This window comes from Taurulus bubalis (genome assembly GCF_910589615.1).
Source record: "Taurulus bubalis genome assembly, chromosome: 16".
NCBI lineage: Eukaryota > Metazoa > Chordata > Actinopteri > Perciformes > Cottidae > Taurulus > Taurulus bubalis.
Window position 1 is genome coordinate 8,207,048 of NC_136604.1, and position 26,910 is coordinate 8,233,957.

The following is a 26,910-nucleotide window of genomic DNA, read 5'->3' on the forward strand; positions in this document are numbered from 1 at the left end:
AATCACACTATACAGTAGAACCCTGTTCAGAAGAATAACATCAGTGATATGCTTTTTCTTAACATGTAGATCTTGTTGCTGACAATAGAGTATGTACATAATATAAATGAATCCAGCTGTGGAATGATAGGAAATCTGGAGCACTTCTGATATTGCGGATGCGGATTCTGTAGATGTATTTTGTCGCTGATATTACTGCTGTCGTTTGTTGTTTTTGAAAGCGCATACACGTGATACTGCTTTTTGTGAAGTGTTGCTCCTGTGCTATACGGTTGGTCAAACAACCAAAAAAGGCTGGGACATCCCAAGTGGTTTTCTTGATTGAATTCTTAGGTTTTCCTGGAGGCAAAGAAGAAGAGGAGAGAAAAAAGGGGGGGGGGGGGGGGGAAGCACAATGCATTTTAAACCAAATCACACACATCAAACACATACATTTAAGACTTTGGAAGTGGAATGGTGTCTGCAATACACACTGCTTGCACTGATGCCTCAGGGGAATCTCGGTAATCAACTAGTGTCCATGCAACTCAAATAGTGACAGTCATACTGCTGCAAGTATATGCACGTTCTTAGGAAATAGTTGATCATTTCTTTTGGCAGGCAAATTAATTCAGAACATGCACAGTAGGAATTCTGGTGGGGATAACTATAACCTAAAAAATTTTTTAAAACAGTTGGAGCTCATTTTACATTTATTCTAATGATATTCAGAACCATGTCATGTTCACCAAACTGTAGTTTCTCAGGGAGGTAAGAGTATTCAAATCATCCACCAGATTTGTGATGCAGGTTGCTGCAAACAGGGCATCTGCAGGTACCAGAACAATCTATTTGTGGCATTTTAAGACCTTACTATAATGCCAGTTTATCTAAATAGAACAATTTAGCAAAAAATGTGAATCATCTGTTGCTTATAAATATTGACGAAATTAAAAAATCCTTAACAAGTAGTCATTAACCCTTGAACTGTATTCAAATCTTCTTAGATTTCTATAAATTATAATTTTGATTATTTTCTGATAATCAATATCTAACCTTTTTAAACGTGGTCAGTGGACTGCAGAAACCCTGTGTACAAGCCACTTTGTGTGTTTTGGGTTATTAGAAATGCTAAGTGGACATTTTTGGATGCACCTTTTGAATACTATAACACTTTGAGTATGTTTTGGTGTTGTATATCATGGTTTTGGAGTCCCAGAATTCCTACAGAGGAATGCAGCTCCTCAGCCAGCAGCACGTGTCACAGGAACCAAACAGCTTTACCCAAAACCTTCTAGAGTAAGGTTAGTGTCTCAGTTGGTACAACACTCACACGCACGCACACACGCACGCACGCACGCACACACACACACACACACACACACACACACACACACACACACACACACACACACACACACACACACACACACACACACACACACACACACACACACACACACACACACACACACACACACACATATTTTTCCACATCACAAAACACTCACACAGATATAAAAGCACGCACCATCTCGTTGCCTCCCACAAACGCATAATTCACACACAAAGAAACATGTTGTCAACCACTTACAAGGGCACGTTGAGTACATTTCCAATCTCACAAAGAACAACAAAGTTCAGGCACAAAGTCACTTGGAATTGAGTTACAACCAAACAAAAACCCCGCACTCACCGAAAACTACCACACCAACCAACTAAACATAGGGAATGTGTAAGAATGATAATCATGACAGACAAAAAGGAAACTAATCAAAAACCAAAAAAGTCTAAAAGGAAAATAAAATCTAATATATCCATATTTGATGGACAACAGGCTAATTTAGCTCTTAGCATTGAACCTTTTAGAGGTCTTGGTCATGATAATCAATTACTTACAGATGCTGAGGTACAGTGACAGTTATTGATCAGTGATTGAAGGATTAAAACCAGGACAAAATAATAAGAGGAGACTCACAACGCACCAAACACAGTTCATGGTCGCCACAATAACCCGCCATGCAGTTTGAGCATGGTGAATCAAGGCAACGGCCCAAAAATAAAAATTGCTAATGGCAACCATCACAGGCAATATCGCCACAGCAACCAACACAGGCCAATTAACTTACAACGCAGTGAGAAGGAAGGGGGGGAGGTTTTTAGCGGTTGCTAGGCAACCGTAGCCATAGCGACGCACGTCTCCACGACATATGTATGGACGAGGACAATCTTGAGAGTGGTGTGATGTTTTTTTCGGGAAAAATGGCATATGGCACAGCACAAAAACAATAAATGAAAAGTAAAACAAAAATTAATGACGAACAGCAGTTGGCATTCAACCCTGCGACAGAACACTGGTTAGACAGAACATTTGAACCCAGTAAAGATTCTCAATCAAACTGTCCTTCGACGTACTGAGCACACAATGCATTTCAAATTGATAAGCGCTGCCACCTCATTAAAGTTAATCTACTGTACGGTTATTGACTTCTTCAGTTCCACATGAAAGACAGTCATTTAAGCTCCGAGCCCCCCAATTACATTCCCTCTGTCTCTTAAACTTCCAGTCCCATGTTCAGCTGTCTATAAATCCCTCGTCGAGCCCGCCCCGTCTCCTCGAGTATGTCAATACACAATAACTCACCTCCTTCAGTAAGGCCTGTTGGCGTCCTTGGGCCTCTTCAGCTGCACCTTCAGTCTCTTCATGCCGATCTGGAAGCCGTTCATGGCCTGGATGGCAGTCTGGGCGCTGGACGGGTTGTCAAAGCTCACAAAACCTGAGGGGGGAAGTAACAGAATGAAGGAATCAAAAACAAACATTCGCCAACAGCTGCATCATTTATGAGGAAGAAAAAGGTAAAAGGTAGATGATGCTAAAATGATGTGAAAACGAGTGTTTCTTTACATAAGAACCACGAGGTGACAACAGCAACCCAGTGACTCACCAAAGCATTTACTCTGGTTAGTGGCGCGGTCTACAAACACCTTTGCAGAGATGACGTTTCCAAAGGGAAGGAACATCTGCAGTATCTCAGAGTCAGTGAACTCCTGTGGCAGGTGGTAGATGAAGATGTTACAGCCCTCTGGACCTGCACACAGATAGAGCCACGAAGACAAGACAAGTGAGGCCGTTAGTGAGGACTGCAGTGTTGAGTTAGTGCGAGTATCTCAATGTGCAATAATAATAATAATACACTTTATTTGTAAAGTACTTTTCTAGATGATCAGAGATGCTTTACTTGACTTGAAACCCCTATATCAAAAGTGCTTTACAGGAATAGTTGGACATTTGGGGAAATGCATTTATTTATTTTTCTTTTCCCAAATATCTTTGAAGGCTTTTGGATTCTTGGTCGGACCAAAAAAGATATTTGACATTTGTTTTGCTATTTTTAGACATTTTATAGACTAAACAGTATCAAAATAATAAAAAAAATACTGTATAGATTGGTCCGTAATGGAAATAATCAGCAGTAGCAGTCTTTATCTTCACTGTGGTAAATTACATAATTCAAATGAGTTGTAAAAGTCAGCCAAAACCTTTTCATATCATGAAAACCATAAATGAAAACCAACAGATATCCCGGAATAGCGATCTGTGACTTTAAGTCAGTGTGTGTGATTTGTGGTGAATAAGCAAAAACATGCAAAACCACTGGAATGTTTCTCTGAGATATGAATATTTGTGCACGGCTCTTTGAGTTCACCTTCTCGTTGCTGCAGCTGCTGCGGCTGCTGCGGCTGCTGAGCCACCAGTGTGGGCTGGTGGGGGAACGGCTGTCCCACCAGGCTGTAGGCAGCCGGGTAGGTGGCTGATGGGGGAGGAGGAACAGGTGAGCCGAGAGCAGCGGTGAGGCACGATAGAGACGGCAAACTAATCAGTTTCTCCTCAAAACAACATCTGACAGAGCTGCATTCCCACCTACAGATTTGCTAAAACCCAGGGATGCTTTGTATTTAGTTTGTGATGTGTGACTTACATATAGGGCTGCAGGTATTTATATTTTGTAATATATGTGCATGTTTTGACTTTTGATGTAAATTTGTACTTTACACATGCAGTGTTGGGTATTGGGGGGTGCAAAAGTAATGTAGCTGCATCCCATTATGTTACATAAAACTGTTTTGCATTCTTGTTCCACGGACTGGAAGGTGATTTCTAGGAATTTAAACATCCAGTTGTCAAACCTTATGTGAAATGCATATTATTTTTCTTTTCTCTTTTTTTTACTGCAAACATTATATGCAAACTCATTATCAATAGAAGCATTAAGGCAAGTACACAGTGATACATTCATATGAATAAATGGTGATTTATGTCACAATTTATTGTGCTAAATATGGGACACAATTAACACAGTTCATACTGAGACAGTGAGGCTCACCTGTGTAGTGCTGCATGCCCGTATAAGCTTGCTGCAGCGGGTCCAGGACAGGACTCTGAGCTGTGGCACAGTAAACACATCGTCACCAACTGCTATATGCGCACACACACACACACACACACACACACACACACACATACACACACACACACACACACACACACACGAAAAAACTGAATGCTATTTGGGACACATCAGCACACTCCAAATAACATTTAGTGCTTTGATTTAATCTCCTCTTGATTAGACCTTCGTGGTTCCACATCAAAACGAGAAGCCTGCGAATCTGTGTAGGAATAGGATTTTCACAGCAGCACAGTTGTTCTTTACTCTCTTGTGTAGCTGCTGTTAAGGACGCCGTGGCCGTACCTTGGTAGGCATGAACTCCATTGGTGTACAGTTCAGTTGCTGATTGGCCGTTGGTCAGACCTGGCAACGAGGCGTAGCTGTTCAATGTGAGCGGTGGAGGCAGAGAAGGAACAGGTGTGCCCGCCATGGAGGGAGGAGTGCTGGTACCTGCAGGAGACATGTTTCCTTTTCATTCAAATAGGTTCAATCAGCAGCAGGAATACAGACTTAAAAGCAGACAAAAAGGAGATGTGTGCTGGGAATCAATGGATGTGTCAGTCAACAGAACACTTATTTGATTTCCATTTCTGATGATTGTTTCTTTTAGTCATTTATTACATTACAAGTCAATTTATTTATCCAGCATAATATCACAAATCACACGTTTGCTTCAAGGAGTTTTACAATCTGTTCGACATATGACACCTTTTTCCTTCTACCCATCGGCTGAGAAAAAAAACTGATTTAAAACTGAACTGGGGAAAAATTAAAGAAACCTCTGGAAGAGCAACTGAGGAGGGATCCCTCTCCCAGGACGGCCAGATGTGCAACAGATACTGTGTGTACAGAATAATAATATTACGTATTATTATGTATAGACGATAAAAAAATATGAATAGAATGTAAACATTTATGAAGAAAAACTCTAACCAGAGTAAGAGTTCACAGCGGCCCTGAGAGGCTGTACTCTGGCACAGCGGTGCTTTGAGCTAAATGCTAGCATCAGCATGCTCATTTGCTCACAATGACGAGGCTTACATGCTGACGTTAAAGGTACCCTGTGGAGGTCTTGACCTATCCTGGTGCTATGGAGCATATTTCTTTTTAATGCGAGAGAAGTGAAACGTGTTCCTGCCAACGGATTCACACCACCGAGCTACAGGTGGCTGTGAAGCACAGAGAAACACAGCAATGAAATATATAATACAGCCAATAAAGGTGGGGCTGAAGAAACCGGCAGGCTAGTAAACATGGATGTAAACAATGCAGGATAAAAAATAAAAGTTTCTTTTTGTTGTTTTATAAGAAAGGAAATGCATTCAACACTCAATGTGAGTAACATTCATTCTAAATATAACTTCTGCTTGTGCACAAGAAAACTCCACAGGGAGCGTGTGATGTTTACCATGATCATCATCTTAGTTCAACATGCCTACATTTGTAAAACACAGCCAAAGCAAGATATTTGGTCATTAATCAAAGTATTGGGCACACTAAGGTTTTGACCTGATGATGGCACTAAATTAATTAGCTAAGGGATCACCAAAGTTATTACTATTCATCCTGAGGGGGACATCAATGTCTGTACCTTCACTGTTTACAGTTTCATTAGTTAAAGGTTGCTGCTGTTGTTTCATATCATTCTAAATTGAGTACTGAGTTGTTGTTCTTTTCAAACTCTGAGATCAACATTAGGTTAGCCAGTGTTAGTCTTGCTAGAACACAGACTATCCAATTATTTGCAGGATGCAGGCACTCAAACTCAACCACCCTTTTACTCCCTTTTCCACATTACATGTAAAAGCTAACACGGCTAACCTCATGGCAGACTGAAGAAGGGGGGAAAAAACAACAAAATAGATGTTTGTTATTTTGTCCTCTTAGGTCCACCTCTCCTCGTGTAGCTGTGCTCATATTTCAGGCGTAAATCTAATCAAGGCCGGCCAGGCCAGACATCTGTGCCTCTCATTACCTGAGGAGGGGGTGATGGATGAGATCGGCGTGGCAATGATGCTGTTGGGGTTGAGGGCGGCGAGTTGCTGCATCTGAACCGCCGCCACGGTGGCAACAGGAGAGAGGTAGGCCGACTGCGCCACCAGGGCCTGCTGCTGCATCAACTGGAGGACGGAGACACAGAGAGAGAGAGAGAGAGAGAGAGAGAGAGAGCGAGAGAGAGAGAGAGAGAGAGAGAGAGAGAGAGAGAGAGAGAGAGAGAGAGAGAGAGAGAGAGAGGGTTGTGATCAAGAGGAGGGGAGAGAGGAATCCAGGGTATTCTGTGTTTAGAGGAAGAAGAATGACGTGAAGGACTTTAGGTGTGTGTTCCCCGAGTGTAATCTCAGGCTTGTAAAGTAGAGAAACTAAACCAGGAGACTTTAAAACTTCCAATAAATTGTGAAAAGGCTCAACACCAGACATTTAGTGAGTGATTTCTGTAGATTACAATTGCATCATCATAAAAGTCAAACATATTTAATATAACTGCAACGGCTCCAGTCTGAACCTCAATCAGGAGTCAATACATTTGAAGGCCTCGTCTCTGCAACATAACACAGACAGACAAATTGTTCTTGGTGACTCGCTCAGTTTTTTCAGACCTCACCAGAGGCTTCATGATATTTCGAATCAGTCAGTGTGCTGAATCAGGTTAGAATTGGTATTATATTAAATATTGTATATTGAATATATATATCAAATCCTGCCTCTGCAGCGTCATGTGTGTGTACCTGCACTTTTCAGAAAGCAATTTGATATGGGGTTTTAGTTGAACTTTTTTATTGAACAAAAGAATGTCACTATAAATCAACACATCCATTACAGGTAAAAAACGAAAAGCGTTGTCAGGCCTCCTTAAGCATCACATACTGAGCGACTGTAAATGAGCCAAATCTGAAACCATTTGCAGTAAACGGTCAATTAAGAGCGAGAGCAGTAACGTGGCTTTACTCAAAATCTTTCCCGGTAAAATCTCCTTGTTTGACATTAAGACGCTTGTATTACAACCACATGGAACTCACTGAGTACAGTGTGCTGTCCAGAACGTTTTGTAGATTTTGAGTCAAATCTTTTTTACTTTATATTTTCACCTCAGCTTTTACTGCAGGACTGGATTAATCTTCAATCGTGTTATTGTTCTTCGGAGACGATCAGTCGGCACAAAGAACATAAAACGTCATATTCTCTGTTTCATTGTGGATATTTATTAAATAAAAGAAGATGTAGACCTCTCAGCAACACTCAGGTAGAGTTCTCGTGAAAGGTAGAGTGTGTGTTTCTGAAGAAAAGTGTATATCTGTGTGTTACTCACAGCCTGCGTGTAGGCGTTGTAGGGGTGGGGGTTACTCACAGCCTGTGTGTAAGCATTGTAGGCCCCGAGGTGCAGGGTCATGGGACTGATGACTCCCAGCTGAGAGGCCACCTGCTGCATCCGCCGGAGCCCTCGCTCCTTCTCTGAATCGGCAAACTTCACCACCAGGCTGGACGAGGCGCCCTGGGGAGGAAATGGGACGCTTCAACACAACTGGACATCCAGGTGGTCTCGGGATCCAAGACAACCACAGCGTCCTGGTTCCGACAACGGACCTTTGTTGCAAGGCATTTCTCCAATGTCTGCCTTCATTTATTTTTGGTTATATAGTGTCAGGCATCCAATAAGTGCAAACATTTCTGTTTACTATTTTAATAATTCTTGTTTTGACTGAATTAAATATATTTCTTTACATGCAGTTACATATTACTTTAGTGGGTTTAGTTTTTTAGTAACAAATTACCTGCAGCAGAAAAAAAGATGACCACATTTCACAAAGATTTTTGTCCTGTGTGTGTGTGTGTGTGTGTGTGTGTGTGTGTGTGTGTGTGTGTGTGTGTGTGTGTGTGTGTGGAGGAAGGAGGTGGACAAAAAAGAGAAGTGGTGACTGTTAGCTGAGTCACCATGTTGAGTGTCGATGTGACTGGATTTGGAGCATCTCAAAGCGTGTATACTGTATTTGAGTGTGTGTGACCATGTGTTTCTCTGCACGTGTGTGTGTGTGTGTGTGTGTGTGTGTGTGTGTGTGTGTGTGTGTGTGACTCACGGGTAAAGTGCGACTGCCGTGCAGCGCGTTGATGGCGGCCTGGGCCTCTGCGTTGCTCTGGTACTTTACAAATGCACAGCCTACATGAAATGACACACCATTAAACTTGGCCTCACAAAGACAGACAGACAGACAGACAGACAGACAGACAGACAGACAGACAGACAGACAGACAGACAGACAGACAGACACACTCACTCACTCACTCACGGTATACAGAAACTACTTCCCTTTAAAATACATTAGGAGCCGTCTTACATCCAGTGCTTCATCAGTTACCGTGGCATCATTAAACATGGTCCACAAAACATTCATTGCTTCATCAATCACAGTCCGTAAACCACCAAACGCATCATTAGCCATGACCCATAAAACCTATTGCACCATTAGTCATGCCTCATGCACCAAACGCAGAAAGAAATCTAGCATCTGTGTTTGAACTGTCACCGGACTTTGATTTACATGGCAAATATCATTAGCTTTGTTGTTAGTGACAATATGAATTAACATGCACGTGGTGGTAAAGTGCTGAAGGCCTAATTCTCAACGCTGGATAGAAACACAAACAGTTAAACAAAGTTTGTTTCACTAAGTTTCACTTGTAATCCGTTCATCTTCAGATCTTTAAAAGCTAAAGGAAACCTGAGTTTAGGGTGTTTAGGGTGTGTCATTTAGATACAGTAACACGTTAGCTCTTCCATCCATTTCAGTATCGGACCTGAAATCACTGAAATAGTAAAACATTGCTAACTTTGTTCAGTCCTGTGTATATAATGCTCGGGCACCAAAGCATGGATATTATACTAGTCAAAATCCATAGATGTGGCTCTTTTGGATCTAAATCCTTTAATGTGTGTGCTTGTTCTATTATTATTGTGATCTTATTTTTAAGATTGCTGAATGCATTTAGTATTTTAGTAAACATGATGACTTTCACATAAGTCTTCAATGTAACAGAGCCACAGCAGTCTGTTGTTATCCTGACTGGAAATAAGTTGTTTTCTTATTGTTTTTATCCTGTGTCATGCTTTGACTATATACCCAACAATGAATTTGTGTTACATGCTGGTTATAGTAATGTTGTGTGTGTTTCTACATGTTCCATGCTGGATGGAATCTATTCTGTGTGTTTCTCACCTTTGCTGGTCCCGTCGGGCCCGCGGAGCACCGTGCACTCCTCTATGCTGCCGAACGGCTCGAACATCTTCCTCACGTCGATGTCCGTCTGCTGCTTTCCCAGCATGCCCACAAACAGCTTCCTGTCTTCTAAGGGGAATGAGGTCGCCGGGATTGGGAGGGAGAAAACAGGATAATGTGCGGATAATGTGAGTGAGGTTACAGAGGGAATAAAGGGGGAGCAGATGTTTTATGGGAGAGGTGTTACAGGCAGAGGGAAAGGGGGGAGGTGAAGGAGTGCCATGTCACCGTACATGCATGAATAATAAAGGACAATAGTGTGATAAGCAGCTACAACGTAGGAGGGATCGGCCTGCGATGCTTCACAGTGCCACCAGAGTGCAGTAGCATGAACATCACAACAAACAAACAGCATCTGGCGGTGACTCAAATGTTTGTCACCCTCTGTGTTGTCAGAGAAGCTGCTCCGTCTGTCCCCGTCTGTGAAGGATCAGACCAGTGTTTCTGCATGTTTTAGCCCATTTACTACCAATCACATGCACGTTGCAGCCCTGCAGACCAAAATGTGCCAATAGATATATAGCACTATGTAGATTTATTTATTTATTTTCCTTTACATCAGATTGTAATTCCTCCCCCAGTTCATTTTGGTATGGTATGTAAATCACGAGACTTGAAGCTTGAGGTACAGAATCAGTCACAGTGAGTGTGTCATGGTGTCGTATTTTGAGATTGTGGTTAAAAATGAGGTCTTGTGTTTTGGATTTGAGAGCTTGCTGGCGTTAAGCATTCAATTCACAAGCTAAAACCATCAAACTCAAATTATAATTTATTGTATTAAAAATTGTGGTTTGACAGCCAACATTTCAGACTAAAGCACAACAATAAAATCCACCATTATGTTGACTGTGATGGATCAAGTTCATTTCAAGTGTCTGCAAGCTCATTGCCATACACAACTGAAATTAAAGGAAACTAATGGCCCCTTTTAAACTATAGTAATTTTCGCTAATTGGTTAGAGATAAACAAATGTGTAGTTAAAATGTCGAGACGTTGGAGAACAGGATCTCAAAAAGACCTTTTTCACAGCCGAGATTCTGACTTGTCACAGTAGCAAAAGCACAGGTGATATAAATACGTGTGTCTAATAGCATTAGCAAAAGCTCTGTTCTATTCAGGTGTCCCAGTAATGTGCAAGAAGAATGTAAAGTATGTAGGCGTTGTAGTAAATGAGTGAAAATAGTATTAATGATAATAACAATGCTCCATTTTACCAGGTAATTAATCATTACTGTATCTTGAATCATAGTTTTGAACTGTTTGATAACCTCTTGCATATTTTCTATGCAAATTGTTGTTGCAATTGCTTGTTTGCGGACATTTCTTTAATCATTAACTGGTATTGTCTAGATTCTGACGGCGTCATTCTGAGATGTTGTCACAGTCTTTTACTTGTTGCGAGTGTTTCCGTGTGGATTCAAGACTAAATGGTTGAGCTGGTCGTGTGCACGGTGAAGGGGTTGTTTGAACAGGTGCTGTGTTTGGAGATGGGGACAGGTGTCTCTTACCCCCTCTGCTCTCGCTGTCCGCCGGCTTCACTTGGATTGGACGGTTCATCTGGAAAGAAAGAGGTCACGTGGCACGGTCAGTTTTAAATGCAGGATAGCAGCAGTGATCATTGACAAACAAATGAATCTATGAACCCTGGCACTTCATCACATTGTGGCCGGTACTTGTCATGTAAACTGCAAAATATGACATTTGTGTGTTCTGGCGTCCTGTAAACCATCTAGAAATTGTATTAATGCGTTAGTATGACGTAAAGTGACACATGCACATGTATGGATGTTCGTGAATTGGGCCTGAGCTCCAGCCTCCTATATCCCCCACTAAGTTCTCTTTTTTTGCCGACTCCACTCCAGCAGACCACGGCTATGACACCGATATGTGTGATGTTACATTCACAGTGTCGTACAGTCTCTCTCTCTCTCTCTCCAAGTCTCTCTCAGAATCTGCTCTAATCCTGTCGTCTATCGTTCCCTGTCCCCCTATCACACAAAACCAGGAAAAGCACACACCCACGCAGGATTGGGGAAGTGATAAGATTAAGAACACTCGCCGGCTAATCTGGATTACAGGAGCATGCAGCATCAGAATAGCGAGAGATTCTGAGGCCGACAGAGAGACAGAGATGAGGCTATACAGGGTTAGAAAGGAAGGAATTATAAGTGGAAAAACAACAAAGAATAAAAGAATGACAAAGAAAAAAGGAGAGCACACAGGACACAGAGAGGGATTAGGCGACCTTTTCATAATGCATTCAAAAGACACGCTGCTGAAATGCCATTTTTTATTATCCTCCCCACTATTTAACAAAACCCCCTATATGAAATTGTGCACACATCAGTGCCTCGTCTTTCAAATGTACAGAGCACGGTGAAAAGAGGGTTTGAGTGAAATGAAGAAAAGAACAAACAAGAGAGGGCAAAAGGGTGGGATTGAGAGGGATTGAGGGGAAGGGAAGGAGCATATGGAGGAAAGGATGGGGGTGGGGGATGTGAGTGTGTGGGAAGGGGAGGAGGAGGAGGATGAAGGAGGGAGGGTGCTGTCGGTGAGGAGTCGAGGTGAGAGCAACAGAGTGACACTCTGTTAGCTGTGGCTTAATGAAGGTCTTAATTATGGAGCTGGTGACATTTTAGCCAGTCACTGATCCCGTGTCACTGATTGATCCGCTGTGATCGGTCACCAGGAGACACTATCGACCGGGGGCCACGGTTTGCGCTCCGCCGCCAGGACCCGCATGCACAAACACTGTCGCCTCCACGCCACCGTTGTACCTAACCGCCGGCTGAAATACCAACACCAACTGCTGCAGAGGCCCCCGTGCCCGCTCACTGAGCGCCTCCAATTGATTGCACCAATTAATACGATGATAGAGTAGACGGAGGGGCAACGTCTCAAAACCATCTTCCAATCAGTCAAGCAAAAGTCGACGTCTGCCACTGCAGTCAGTGAATAGTAATTTTTGTTTTGTTTGCAGCAAAGATAACTTCATCCTGACAAGGCCCACACGCTAAAAGTCAGGTACTCGTGGTGTTGTAGGGTGCTTTGGAGAAAAGCACTCGACAGAAAGGACTTGTGTTATTGTAAAAGGGTCCATTCATTGTCTCTTGTTCACCATTTACCTCGATACCAATCATTTATTGTGCTATTTGCACTTGGAGTGTGTTGAATATCAAACAACACATTGCTTTATTCTCTTCATTTGCACTCTTTTATCTCACTGTGGACTTTTGTACATGTGGATATTAGGTATAATATTAAGATGGTTTCCATCAAAGGATTGTCAACTACAGGTCGCAGTAGTTGGGGGTGCATTCCATATTTTATGGAAAAAATATAATGTGTGGCATGGAGGCAAAGAGGGCAGCAAATTAAATCAAATTAAAGCTGATGGTTAAGGATGCAGGCAACTGGGAAACGTTTCTTTTAACCACAGAAAAAGATACATGATTAATACAGATGTGGTCATATAAATAAGATGTGACATACAGTACAGGCCTAGATGTGAACATATTGGTTATTGTTTCCACAAATATTCATTCCTGTGTTTATTACATTAAGTAAATTTAAGTTATATTTAAAGCTAGGGTAGGTGATGTATTTTAGAAACCTTTTTTGTTAAATTTGTTTATATTCCATCCCAACAGCTATCAATAAATCAAATGCTCTGACGAAACAGAAAAATCAATCAATTCATTCACCTGCACTCACCACTCGTCACGGAGTCTTCCAGCTACTTTAATTGGAAAGTTGGCTACACTGGGTTTTTTCCCGTTGGATAACCGGAAAATAAATCTACCTTAAATCTTGCAGGCACAACCGTCAAAAATATGATACTGACAACAAGACCTGAGTGTCCTCTGTGGTTGCTCCTGACCCACATGCTGTACACTAACAGCAAATACACACGCACACAAATTCTTTCTACATACAAATTACATCTACAATAAAACCAGACTTTGTCAATGCAAAGATAAGGATACGTCTCATGTGGTATCTTGTCTCATCGGTGCGTTGAGTTCAGGAGGGAAAGCGGATGCTACGACCACATGGCAGTAGTTTTGTGTGACATCTTTGATGGATATTGTGTTTGAATGATGCCTGTAGCAAAACGCCGAGGCCCATATTTCACTGCAGGAGGAAACAGCGACGGCGGTGATGGAGAGAAGCACAGCAGATGGCTCAGGAGATTGGAGTTAGAATATACAAGAGGGAAAACAGTGAGAAGTGGAGGCCATCGAGGCTGTGCCACTTCAGATCGGCACGGCAACCGGCCCCACTTCTCTGACGAAGACGGGCGCTCGCATGGCCATCGCCATGACAACCCCGGTGATGAGAACTCCACATCAGGTAAACAAGGTTGCCCTGAACGACGTGCGGAAGAGACGGGCGAAAAACAAACGAGGAGGACAAAGGGTGCTTCTAGGTCGAGAGATAGAGGGATTAGACGTGTGAGGGAGGAGGGGGGAGAAGAGGAGGAGAGGAAAAATGAAAGACACCGCACACACACACACAAAAAAAGAAAAAAGGATGATGGAGGGAGCGCTCGTGCCTGTTGAATGTTGGCGCTGCCTCGAGAGCAGATGCAGAAGCAGGGTCAGAAATATCTCCCTCTAAGCCTAAACCACTAACGCACACTTTACAGTAATTTGCTCTCTCTCCCTTCCTCCTCCTCCTGTTGCTCTCTCCCCTTTCTCTCTCAGGCTTGTTTACAAAAACAGTCCCACACTGAGCACAGACGCACAAGGAAAAACCTTTTTACAGCCATTTTCACCAGTGTGCTGTCTGGTTTGTTGCTCCCCCTTGTGCTCCATCTCCAAACACCCAGATATTATATACAATCATCCGACGACTAAACACACATTCATTGCCCCCCCCCCACACACACACACACACACACATTCTCTGTATGCTCCTGTCGCTCACAGCAACATCGACACATACTTAATCTGTTCGCTCTGCGATGCCACGGGGGATTTTCCTGGGATTATGAGATATTAAATCCATAGGTCATTCAATCAAATCACAGACCCGACCCTTTCGCCATAATGCATGACCCCCCAAAACATCAACGCACCGAAGGGAGGCGTTCAGCTCCCATGCGAATGCATTTTCCTCCACCACGACGACGTAAATGTGTTTTAGATGGAGGGTCGTTTACAGCCGGGGCGAGTAAGGCATATTGATGATAATATTTTTCTCTATTATGCGCGTGGAGCAGATGATAATCTCTGCGCTCTCGGCTCAATGCAGCCCGTGTTGTTACGTCTACGTAGCCGGCTGCCGCTGTGTGAGGGTGACACATTTCTGTCGCCTCTTTTCTCTCCAATTTCCCTCCATTCTGCCCTGAACAGCAGCCCCTCTGAATGGTAAATGTATCAGCAGAGAGCATCTCTCCTGCTCTTTCAAGAACATTTACAGCAGGGAGGCAGAGTTGGAGGGTGGGGGTGGTTGGGTGGGGCGGTGGGGGCACAAAGACAATTTTCTGTCTTTGCCTCCCCTCCGCTCCATCACACAGAGCTGGTCATTGCATCGTGCCGGTCGCCTAGCAACCTGGCATCCCTCGTCCCCGCCGTCTCCAGGCAACGAGACCTGCGACCGTAATCAACCTGCCAGCGCCTCCCCCTTCCCTCCCCGCTCCGCTCCTCTCCCGTCTCTGCTGCTTTCGCTCCCTCGCTTCTCCATCCACCTCCTCGCCGCAAATGCACTTACGCTGGGACGCACTTGTGAATTCACCCGGGGGAAGAGAACAAGCACAGGTGGAAATTGGTATATTCACAGGCACAAAAAAAAAAAGAGAAAAGGGAACAAAAATAAATTGGGGGAGGGGGATTAAGCGACGCAGATGATTGTGAGCTTGCACAAAGAGTTGGAACAAAGCAACAGAGGCAGGGACACACACACACACACACACACAAAAAGCAGAGATGCATAAGTACGGTCTGTTAATGATTCCACACGTGGATACACACACAGATGCGTACACACATGGGCAGGCAGGCAGAGAAAGCACCTTCTCCTGAATTCAGCCAGTCGCTAAGTCAGTCAAACACAAAGAGACTGACAGCTCCACGCCTGCACAGTTCAATAATATTTAATCAATGAACCAGTCTTCAGTGTCAAAGCTGCTTCCCAGTGCTGTCTCCTTCCCCTACAGGGTTCACTAGTCTGTCCGGTATCAAGGCGAAGATGACAGCTATTGAAGCTGACATTCTGCCTTTTTTGTCAGACAGCCAACAAAAATCTTTCAAAGTGTAGAGACTGAATATCAAAGAGTAAATTTCTAACAACACTCAAGTTGACTCTCAATTGTTTTGTCTCTTCTGACTGTTAAATATTCATGTCAAGTGTTGTTTGACTCGACTCAGTGGAGCAGAAGGGAAAAAGAACTGAATCGCGGACACATTTGTGTGTGTGTGTGTGTGTGTGTGTGTGTGTGTGTGTGTGTGTGTGTGTGTGTGTGTGTACAGATAGGGTCCATGTCCTACTTTCTTTTTGTTTTTTATTTTTTGTTAACTCACCGTAGTCCAGTGTATATGTAGTTCAAAGAGCCTAATGATTTTTGAGACAACAGCCTCCTTCCACTTTTGTGTGTTCCCGTACCACCGCACACTCCCTAACCCCCCAAAACACACTATTTCTCAGTAACAGATGTCTGTATTTAAGCTGATAAACACACTGCCTCAATGCACCTCCAACCCCCTCCACCCTTACAGCCACACACTGTTCATTATCTCAAACTTTCATTCATCTCTCCCTCCCCTCACCCCAGCCTCCCTTATTGGCCCCTCTTCCCCCTCCTTCATTTATCCAATTTCTCTCTAATTCACACCCATTTACCACCTCTATAAATCCAATCTGCATTCATCATAACAGTCGCCCCAGAGTGACGTACAGAGGACGGGCCCTTTTTTTTGTTTGTCAGTCGGCGCCGCCTGTCCTGCGTCGTCATTGATATGCATGCATATGTAAATGAATCGACGCCTGAACGCACACTCAACTCCAGATAGATTCATCAAGTAAACACATTCGCTCTGAGGCCGCGCTAATTGCTGCTATCATCATCATCATCATCGCCGCAACTCACTGACATCAGCACATAGACACATATGGAGGCACTGCTTTATCTGCTTATAGTCAGATACATAAAATGATATGTGAGCAGGTTTACATGCTCATGTTCACATCATAATGTTTAATGGCCGCAGCGAAACAAATGTACTTTGTGCTTGTGGGTAATTTTTTTTCCTTAGTTGTGCGCATGAATGTTAGTTTCCACCTAGAGACCAAAATGCAGATATTAAATAAGTCATAACAGATGTATAAGAGACTGTAAACATCACCCTGCAACTGTTCATGGTCCACATGATCTCTACAGCAGAAGGATTGCTCAGACATTAAGGGCACAACGTTCTGGCACTACAACTTCCCATCTCATATCCGGCAAAAGCTTGAGCTATATTTAGCATATGCATTATTTCAGACTATTGATAAAACCCCTCTGTCTGCTCCGTCTGAGTCCTTATGGCTGAGTAAATGTCAGGCTTAGTCAGATGTTCCACTCAAAGAGGGCTCTTTCCTCTCGTATGGGCAGCTTAAACACAGAAGGCCTCGCAGCTCAGATTCTACACACACACACACACACACACACGCACACGCACACGCACACACACACACATACACATACACACACACGACAGATAATGAATGAAGAAACCTGAGAGGAGCCTATAATAAACCCAACAACTTCCATCCATCCATATCTTTGGATGTGTACTCTCCATGGAAACACGCACACACAAAGACAAACAGACATTTACACACAGCCGCGCATGCACGCACACAAAAGCACACACACCCTTCATTAAACCGCGTTAGTGCGAACACCTGCCCTCCCTTCCCCCGCTGCACATGCAAATATACACCAAAACACACACGCGCGCAGCTACTTTCTCACTTGGGCACAGTGGCACTATTAAATACTTATTGCATTTAAAATGAAGTGTGAGGTATTGTTGCAAATATTAATTCAAGACAGTGAGTGTTGATGAGGCTTTAATATATTGTATCTCTACTGATGCAGAAATGAGCTTCAGGGCTGCAACTGACAATTATTTTCCTTATCGATCAAATGAAAAGTTTGACATTTTGGGAAATGCGCTAATTTGCTTTCATGCCAAGAGTTAGGAGAACACCTCTATGTCTGTATGCTAAATATGAAGCTAAAGGCCATTAGCTTAGCTTAGAATAACGACTGGAAACAGGGGGAAACCATTAGGCTGGCTGTTAAACAAACACAATATTATGTGTTGATTAGCGAGTACTGGTAAGGGGGTTTTCGGTACCTGTGGACAGAGCCATGCTAACTGTTTCCCCCTGTTTCCAGTGTATATGCTATGCTAAGCTAACAGAGTGCAGCTTAATAGTTATTGGACATACATGTATCAGAAGGCCACTAAGCGAAATTCCCCAAATGTCTAACTTTTTGTTTAACCTACTGATTATGTTCTCAATTAATCGTTTGGTTGCCCGAAAAGTCCATGGGGACATCTTGAAATGTCAAACAGTCCAAAACTCAAATACATAAAGTGTACGATCATAGAGGAAAACCAGAAAACATTTCCTTCTAAAAAAAGCTGGAAACAGTGTCTATTTGACATTTTGTCTTGAAAAATGACTTGAATGCTTAATGAATAGTGAAAACAATTACTGTCTCCTTTTTGTGTCTGAGGACCTTTGATGGCAAAAAGCAACACAATTCAGTCATTCAGCTCATTCAACAACTATCTATTGAGAGTTGTTGAAATAGAAGTTGGGTGTAAAATGGCTTCTTTTTAATGGGGCATAACTGGATGTTATTGTCTCTGTGAGCCTCACACCAGCTGACGAACATGGCCTGAGATAAAGCGATAAGAACAGAGGGGAAAAAAGTACAAGATGTCCAAATAGGATTGAATGTGAGCACCTCCCACTTCCATTTCCACACTTCCCCTAAGAGCGAATCTGGTATATTGCTCCTGCCTTTATTTTTTCCTCCTGCCTTTTAAAACTCCACCTTTCTCTCACTTTCAGCTCAATGTGCTTTTGACACTCTTCCTCCCCCTTCCACTTAGAGACGGACTCTCTCACCTGAAATTAAACACAAGGCCAGGTGCCACTCCGAAACTACCATCTGTTCGCCCCTGCCTGACTTATTTCTTTTTCTTTCTTCTTTCCCATTGTTAGCAGAGAGAAAAAAAAAATCAGTAAAATAGAAAGAAGAAAAAAAAGAGAGAAAAAACCATTAGACCAACTCTTACTTTCCAGAGATAAATGCTTACAGAAAAAGCAGTACTGAGTGTTAATGACATCCTTCAGCTTTCTCTTCATTCAGGTGAGCTTCCATTCTCCTCTCAGTCCAATAATTGCTTTCATGTTATTTCTTTTGTATCGCCCGAACCATGAGATGCCAAAGTTAATTATTCTTTGGCAGTGCAGGTGCAATTAGATGACAATTACACCACAGCTGGTAGAAGGGGTGGGAAGCAGTTCTTGTCCGCGTGGGCGTGTGTGGAGCTAATAATATGGTTTTTGCCTTTTTCTTCTTCTTCTTCTTCTTTCGGCAAGGGAGGGGGGAGGGCAGGGAAGGATTGAGAAACACAGGAGGGTTCAGCTTGTTCCACACGGCTTAGAGGTAAGAGGTTGTGAGGAGGAGAGCCGCAGGGTTGAAACACAGGGGGGACAGGGCTCTAGCCGTGGGGCATTGGGCCCTGCTGGTCCCCTACGAGAGGTCAGGAAGGTCACGCTACTGTCACGCTAACAATGGGATTTCTTTTGTTGCCACACTAGTACCAGCCTGCTCCTTCAACTGTCTCTGTCGCCCAATAACCTCCTGCCTGCCATTACGACAGTGTTCTGCTGAAACAATCAATAAGCCAGCCTTCAGCATTTGTAATCATTGTTTTATTTGTCGCATAAAAATTCCAAATATTAATTGCGTTGTCTATAAATGTCTTAAGAGATTGTGGAAAAGGCCCATCACGATCTGCCTTGTTTTGTCCAAACAGCCTAAAACTCAATGATATTCAGTTCACTGTCACACGAGACAAAGAAAAGCAGCTCACATTTTACCAGAACCAGAGAATGTTTTGCATTTTTTGGGTTTGAAAAATTACCAAAATGAATAGCAATGGAATTTTTGGACTGTTTGTAGAATTAAAACGAGCAATTTGATCACATCACAAAGCTGAATGAATGATTCATCGGATAAATCAATACTGAAATGAATCGTTCGGTGCAGCCCTACACTGTTCTCCTGCTCCTCTTTCCTCCAAAACTATGGTCATGCGCTGCCATTCGGGAGAAAAAAAAAAAAGAAAAAAGAAAAAAGAAGTGAATGATGTAGATTTCAGCAAAAATAACCAAAAGGAAACAGGGGTAAGGCCTTGTTAGTAAAAGAGGAAGCAGCAGCAAGTCTGGGAGCACACTCTGTCTCAGTAATTCCTTGCCTTGTCGCCTTGTCTCTCATATAGTCGGTTATTATAGAGACACGGCTGTCATGTCATATTTAGCTCTGGAAATGTCATTTGGCAGCACACCTGCTGCCTGGCTATGCTAATAACGCTAGGTTTAACTTTGATTAGAATTCAGGGGGAGAGATGGGTGGAAAGGAGGGAGGGGGAGAAGAGGGAGAGAACGACGGAGACACAGAAAGGAAGAGAAACATCAGAGAGAATAAGAACGGGAATAGTCACTCCAGCAGCGAGCCTCATAGCTGTCTCTTTCGACCCGTGACATGTAGCAAGATGACTCATGCCGTAACTGGATGAATGTGTCTGGATGCATCACATATGAAACATAAGAGAGAGAGCAGCCTCTGACCTTTATTGGAGCATATCAGCTAAAGGGGGAAGTCAGGCCTGCATGTCAAACTCGGTTAATTTTCTGGCATCGCTGTGTGTCTGTGTGGTGCGTTCAGATAGCCTAGCATGCCAGTTTTTCTTCTCTCTCTCTCTCTCTCTCTCTCTCTCTCTCTCTCTCTCTCTCTCTCTCTCTATATATATATATATATATATATATATATATATATATATATATATATATATATATATATATATATATATTTAAATGCAAGGATCTCAAAAAGACACACTCACCCCTGGTAGTGTCTTTTGCTCGTGCAGTGCATTCTGGGCTTTGAGGGCGGACTCACGTGCACAATATGTCAGGAAGGCACATCCTGTAGACAAGTGTTAGAAGATCAGAGAGCAATAAGTCAATGTATTTTTAATGTCAGATTCATATGCTACACATAATGTCTGGAGTTGGCAGTGCAATGTTATTGTAACTTCATCTTAATTGGCCATTTGTCCCTGAATGCCTGTAGGCAGAAACATGCTGCTGGAGTTTATTGTCCTATTATTAATCTGCCATTTTATATTTGTGCATTGCTTCTATCTAAACAACTGTTCTAGGTCAGCATGTGTTAAACATTTCTAAATACACCTCCTGCCTTTAATCAGGCAGTCATGATTCAAATGTTTTTCAATCGTCATGAAACATGAATTCAAATAAAACAACGCACAATTAACATGTTGCTAAATAGTTCTAGATCTATGGCATTATTAAATCCCAATACCTGGAGACCATTCAGACACAAACAGTCTGAATGGGTATTTAATATCACGCTGCTAAGGCCAAATGTATGCAGTCCCGCAAAATAGAGAAAGGCCTTCATTAACCTTTAGGGCTCCCACAAATCATGAATATGCAAATGTATGCAGAATTGTTATAGGTGTTAGAGGACTGATACCACCTGGCCTATACGTCTCCCAAATGGCTGATGGTTGATGTGGATTTATAAAAGTCTTTGTTTTCTCTGCTCAGATTTGCATTAGAAATGACAGTAAGGATCATTGTTTAGCTGAGATCACAGTGACCAGCTTTAGTCTGTCTGTCAAGCAGGATTTTGAATGTGCTGAGACATTACTTGGTAGTGGGTGACACTTAACTCTTCAAAATTGACTGACATCACCATTTGAGGCCAATTATGTACTGACAAAATACTTTTTGTGAGATTGATCTTTGACGGCTAGTTTCTGGTCGCCACCATTTGAAAAAAAATGCAGAGTTCTGTGAAACATTTTTAATACCAATATCCTGAAATTCCTCCTTTTTTTTCATCCAGAGGGCGTGAAAGGAAACCTCCCAGCATGCATCAGGAGGCCTCGTAAACATAATCCTCATTCCATGTGTTTTATTTATGTTTTACACTGTGCTAAACAGTGTTTCCACATTTCAATTGTTTTCATAGAGGTCTCCACAATGTGAGTGCTTAGTAAACTGGCTCATGCTGAAGAGCGTATTGTCCATTAATCTAAAGCAGAAACCAGGGGCTCCTCCTCTTGTCCTCAGTCAGGACACTGGACTTCAAACGGCTCTTGATGGCAGTGTGAAAATATAATACAGCGCTTGGTTATGTGGTCGAAATGACCAATTACAGAGTTAGTCCATTTCTGCATTGACGTGGATTGAAATATGTTGAGTCCAACTTGAATCGTTGCCTCATTAAAAAAAACGTTCACGGTTGATCAATACTTTAGTCAATCAATGTCAAAAATATTAAATATTTGAGTCACTCCATGAAAAGTGAAGATGTAAACTTATCACCAACTGTGAATCAGTTTTCTTTTTTTACTAGATCAATAGTGTTAAACATCAGGTTTTGGCCTCACATGGGTCCTTTAAGAGGCCCCAAAGGGACCGTGGATGAAGTATATTTACTGAGAATTCAAACCAAACCAGGACATATATACGATTAACAGGCTTTGCTCTCGTCATGACTAACACTAAATTAACAATATATTTCCTCATATGAGCTCCCTGAGACCAAATCTTATCAAATGGGAGTTCTTGTTCCTCACCTTTGTGCATCCCTGTGTATTTGTCCTTTATCACCGTCAACTCATAGATCTTGCCAAACTGCTCGAAGATGGGCTTCAGGTCCTTCTCCTCCAGGTTTCGGGGTATCTGCCCGATGAAGAGCTTGATTGCGTCAGGCTCCTTCATTGGGAAGTCTGGGGAGGAATAATAACACGCAAGCACACGCACACACAGATTGGAGGAGGCGATCAGGAGGAGCAGACAGGAGCCTGCGGGCTTTAATTCACACTGCACAGGAGGTGCAAACAGGAGGCCGGGATGGAGGTGCAGATGGGAGCGTTCAGTGGGAATGGGGGGCTGAAATAATAGTTTATAATCGACACCCTTGGAGACATGGCAGTAATCTGGTGGGAGAGTTTTGAACATAGATATCCCAATAAATATCATGTAGGGTAAGACATTAACATATTAATATGTAAATTCTCACAAATTAACCCGAGAGCCACTATGACTTCACTTTAAGTCGATACATTGTCAAAGCTAAACAGGATCCTATAGGAATAGTGATAGTAGTGAGAGTGATATTTTAGGGGATTCTTTGTAATAAAACATTTTTTTTCCCCATATAACTTCAACAGCTGGATTCACCATGGTGTGTATAATTTGCATAGAAAACTAAATAAAAACTAATCAATAACCGAAATATAAAATGATAATCTCATAACGTTCATATTATTGGCAGTATGTGAACATTATGCCAATGTGAATAATCACGATAAATAACTACAGAGCGGAGATATATTCTCTTTGCTTGACATAAAAATCATTAAAAAGTAGAGTAAATAATAGGATACACGCAATCCTTGATATTCGGTCGAGGCCGCCTATATTCAAGCCCCACACAGAAACATGACAGCGTGTCTGTCAACACAGCTGGAGACTCACGCTCTCTTTGTCGAGACATGGGTGACAACAACAATGACCCGAACAGGATTTCACAAATCTGACCAAAAACACAAAACAACAAAGAGTTGCAACAAAAAGAAGAAAAAAAAAGAAGCGGAAAATGACAATCATACCTGTGGTGCTGTTCGTGGCAAATAATCGGCGCGATGAGTGGATCCCTTTATTCTTCCCCCCGCTGTTATTTAGTTGTTCAATTTCAATTGTTCAGTTCATTTGTCTGTGAGAGCGCCTTTGGATCCTGTAACAAGTTAGGCCTGTACCCCTACTATAACAACACAAGTAACATCCAGCGACCGTCCTTTATTCGGCATGAGCGTGTTTTCCTAGACCTGCTTGTTGTTTTTCCCCCCCCCTCTGACAGATGCTCCGAGATTTCCCCCTTTCAAATAAATCTGATACAAAAATAAACAAATCTCTCTCAATCTCTCTCGCTAAGCTGAGAGAAGAGTGGTGTGGTAGATGAATTTAGGCTTCCTTCAGCAGACCGTGGGGAATTGGCAGTCTGGTTGGTTGTCCTCTCCTCTCTCCCTCTCCCAGTGTGTGTGTGTCTGTACTCCTTTGACGTCGTAAGCCGGTGTCTCCCTCCCTGTCCATCTCAGCTCCATCCCTCCTCCCCTGGGCTGTACGAGCCGTGATGTCTGCCGCCAGGGACCGTCGCTAAACTACCAGCCCTGTGTCAGGCGGAGAGGCAGGAGGAGGTGATGAAGGAGACGGCAAATAAAACACAGCCGTGGCTGCACAATGTGATGCCGTATGTTCGTGTGTACATTAGGGCTTTTTTCCAAACCCCCAATTTTAAATTAAAGCTTTTTCACATTAAGGTTAATGTTGGTTATTACTGACTGTCCTACCGATTTGGAGATTGTGCACTGTTTCTATAACGTTTGACGTCCCAATATCCAAAACAAATATCATAATTTCTCCAAAACAGCATTGGTATGCTGTAGGTAATGCTGCATTTCTTTATTATTTCTGTTCTTGTGCTGCTGGAGCAACCACAACCATGTGTGCACTATGGTGATCCATAAAGGCATATAGGCTTATGCTATAAGAATTAGTATATATTTATATTGTGATGAAAATGCAAACAACATAATAATATGCAAACTCCACTCAGAAAGACACTGTGAACCCCTTTTGAGGCCAACTAGTTTTGAAGTGATATCTTATCTTAGGTCTGTAAAGTTCAAGAGCAAGAGCTTTACAATGAGCTTAAAGGCACTTTGGCTGAAGGCATGCAGCAAAAATGCACCGTATATCACGTGATGTTACAAATTAAGCAGTCAAATGGGGCCAAAAGATAAATAAAAGATATGTTTGTAAAGAAGGCAAGAGGTGGTATTTCTTATTCTGAGGGATTTAACACATTTTTCGTTTTTCATATGGATGGGTAAAAAGCAGACGGTCCCTGACATCAAGCGAAGCAAATCCGCCTTTTGTTCTCGTCGTGGAGCTGGCCATGGTGCTGAAATGAGTCTACACAACTCGTGACACAATACCACGGCTACGATATTCTCTCTCCGAGTAAAAACAAAAAAACAAAACCAACCAACATTATTTCAATGGGCGTGCTCGTAAACGCACGGACGGCAGTGCGGGACGCCCTCTGTGAAATCTCGACAGCATGTAAACAATGAGCCCACATGACACGCAGGAGGCTGCACACACCCGACTTGCGCACACGGTGACACTTCAAAGGAGTCACGATCTGGTCGTGCTCGGCTCCAGCAACATTACAGCGTTTATTTTTTTTATTTTTAACCCATAAACCTGAGACCACGGAACCCTTAATGTATTTATTTCCGACAGCAGAATGTCTCCTCGGCTTGTCTCTTGTGTTAAGACGGCCATCTGCCAGCAGCACTAAATCCTGCCTCCCGCCCTCCAACCCCAATATAAGCCTACAGCGCCGGCAGGATTCATCTGACTTTAACCTAATTTAAATGAACGTGACACGTAACTGCGATTCCAAACGTATTCGTGTCACTTTCACAATGGATGTCGATTTTTTTTTCTTTTCTCTCAGTGACCAACAACGACATCTGGCGACGAGCTCGATGCTCAGTGCTGTTTATTGTTTTATTAAGACTGTGTATGACGTTGCCAAAGATATCTGGGAACCTAAATGAGGCTTTTAGGGATTTAAACAGTGAAGGAGGAAGTACACAGATACTTTACTAAAGTAAAAGTACACAACAATGCAAACAATTATAATAATACTTAAAATACAAGTTAAAGCCCTGCATTAAAAACCTGAGGAAAAGTAAGGAAGCAATTTTAGCAAATTGTCTTTGAATCAATATCAGTATACATACATCAGTATCAAAAGTAATATTGCAGAACGGCTAGTGCATATATGGACAATATTGTTGGATTAACTTTTCTGGTGAATTCATATCCAAGTAGCATTTGACTGTTGCAACTGGTTGAGGTTCAGCTAATCTTAACCAGTACATACTTCATATTGGTTTGTTGGGCAGTTCAATCTAAAAAAAATTAAACTCAATCTTTTTTAAATACTAATTGATTTCTATTTACAAAAAGACTGGAATATTTAACTGCACATGCAGACTTTTTTCACATCTAAAAAAACAAGGTTGGGACTGAGTTATAGTAGGATATAAGAAGATTTAAAGCAACACATGCATCATAAATTGAAAAGTGGTCATGTTTTGGATAAAAACATCCTAATCAAGTAACAATTAACCACCGATGTTCAATAAATGTCGGAGTAAAAAGTAGGATATATTTCTTATAATGAATTTGAGTAGTTAGCATGGAATGAACATACTAAAGTCCAGTACAAGTGCCTCAAATTGTACTTAAGTACTTGGGATTCCACACCTGACTTTAACTAATTGAATGACAGAAGTGTTTCCTGGGGCAGTAAAATACTCCACACACAGTTTGATCGAGGTTTTCACGGGGCGTTCTTTTTTTCTTCTGTTGTGAAATCAATAATCTCCTAAACCAATTTGTCAGAAAGGTTTTCTGTCTTAAGGCATATGCCTTGCTACGAGATATTGTATATAAATAAAACACACAACCTTTTAAAAAATTTGATATTCATTCTTTATTTGACTACAACATGCATTTAATGGACCTCTTGTGCATAATGGAGACATATGAATACCTGTTGTTTTTATTAAATTATTGTGTGTAGGGTGAGAGTGTTTTTACTGAATGTACTTACTCACATGGGCCTCTGTCCTCCTAAACACACACACAGCGAAAGAAAGAAACAACTTCAACATTTGACTAATTGTGTGTACTAATTGTGTTGATGGTGGTGGCACTCATATGATGCATCAAGCTGGAGGACTTACTCAGCTGCGTCAGACCATGAAGAGACATCACCACAGCATCAACCCTCCTCCTC

The 26,910-nt window shown here is 42.3% G+C and overlaps 1 protein-coding gene across 1 annotated transcript; it reads right to left on the reverse strand.

Annotated features, from left to right (window-relative positions):
- Positions 1–26: 26 nt before the first annotated feature.
- Positions 27–26,910, reverse strand: celf3a (cugbp, Elav-like family member 3a). Its single transcript, XM_079231868.1, has 15 exons — positions 26,858–26,910; positions 26,725–26,744; positions 22,607–22,759; positions 20,840–20,922; positions 11,210–11,258; positions 9,641–9,769; positions 8,504–8,583; positions 7,777–7,920; positions 6,406–6,550; positions 4,734–4,880; positions 4,365–4,424; positions 3,687–3,791; positions 2,925–3,068; positions 2,624–2,756; positions 27–339 (listed from the first exon to the last, which is right to left on the reverse strand). Exons 3-14 carry the CDS (start codon positions 22,749–22,751, stop codon positions 2,629–2,631), a joined length of 1,359 nt encoding a protein of 452 aa, XP_079087994.1. The 5' UTR covers positions 22,752–22,759; positions 26,725–26,744; positions 26,858–26,910; the 3' UTR covers positions 27–339; positions 2,624–2,628.

What these genes read in the sequence shown, in the direction of transcription:
- celf3a (XM_079231868.1), bottom strand. Translation starts at nt 22,751, where the DNA reads ATGAAGGAGCCTGACGCAATCAAGCTCTTCATCGGGCAGATACCCCGA. An exon ending in ATACACAGGGATGCACAAAG is followed by an intron (nt 20,923 to 22,606) that starts GTGAGGAACAAG and finishes ACTTGTCTACAG; the next exon opens with GATGTGCCTTCCTGACATAT. An exon ending in TGGAGTTCATGCCTACCAAG is followed by an intron (nt 4,425 to 4,733) that starts GTACGGCCACGG and finishes ACTGTGCCACAG; the next exon opens with CTCAGAGTCCTGTCCTGGAC.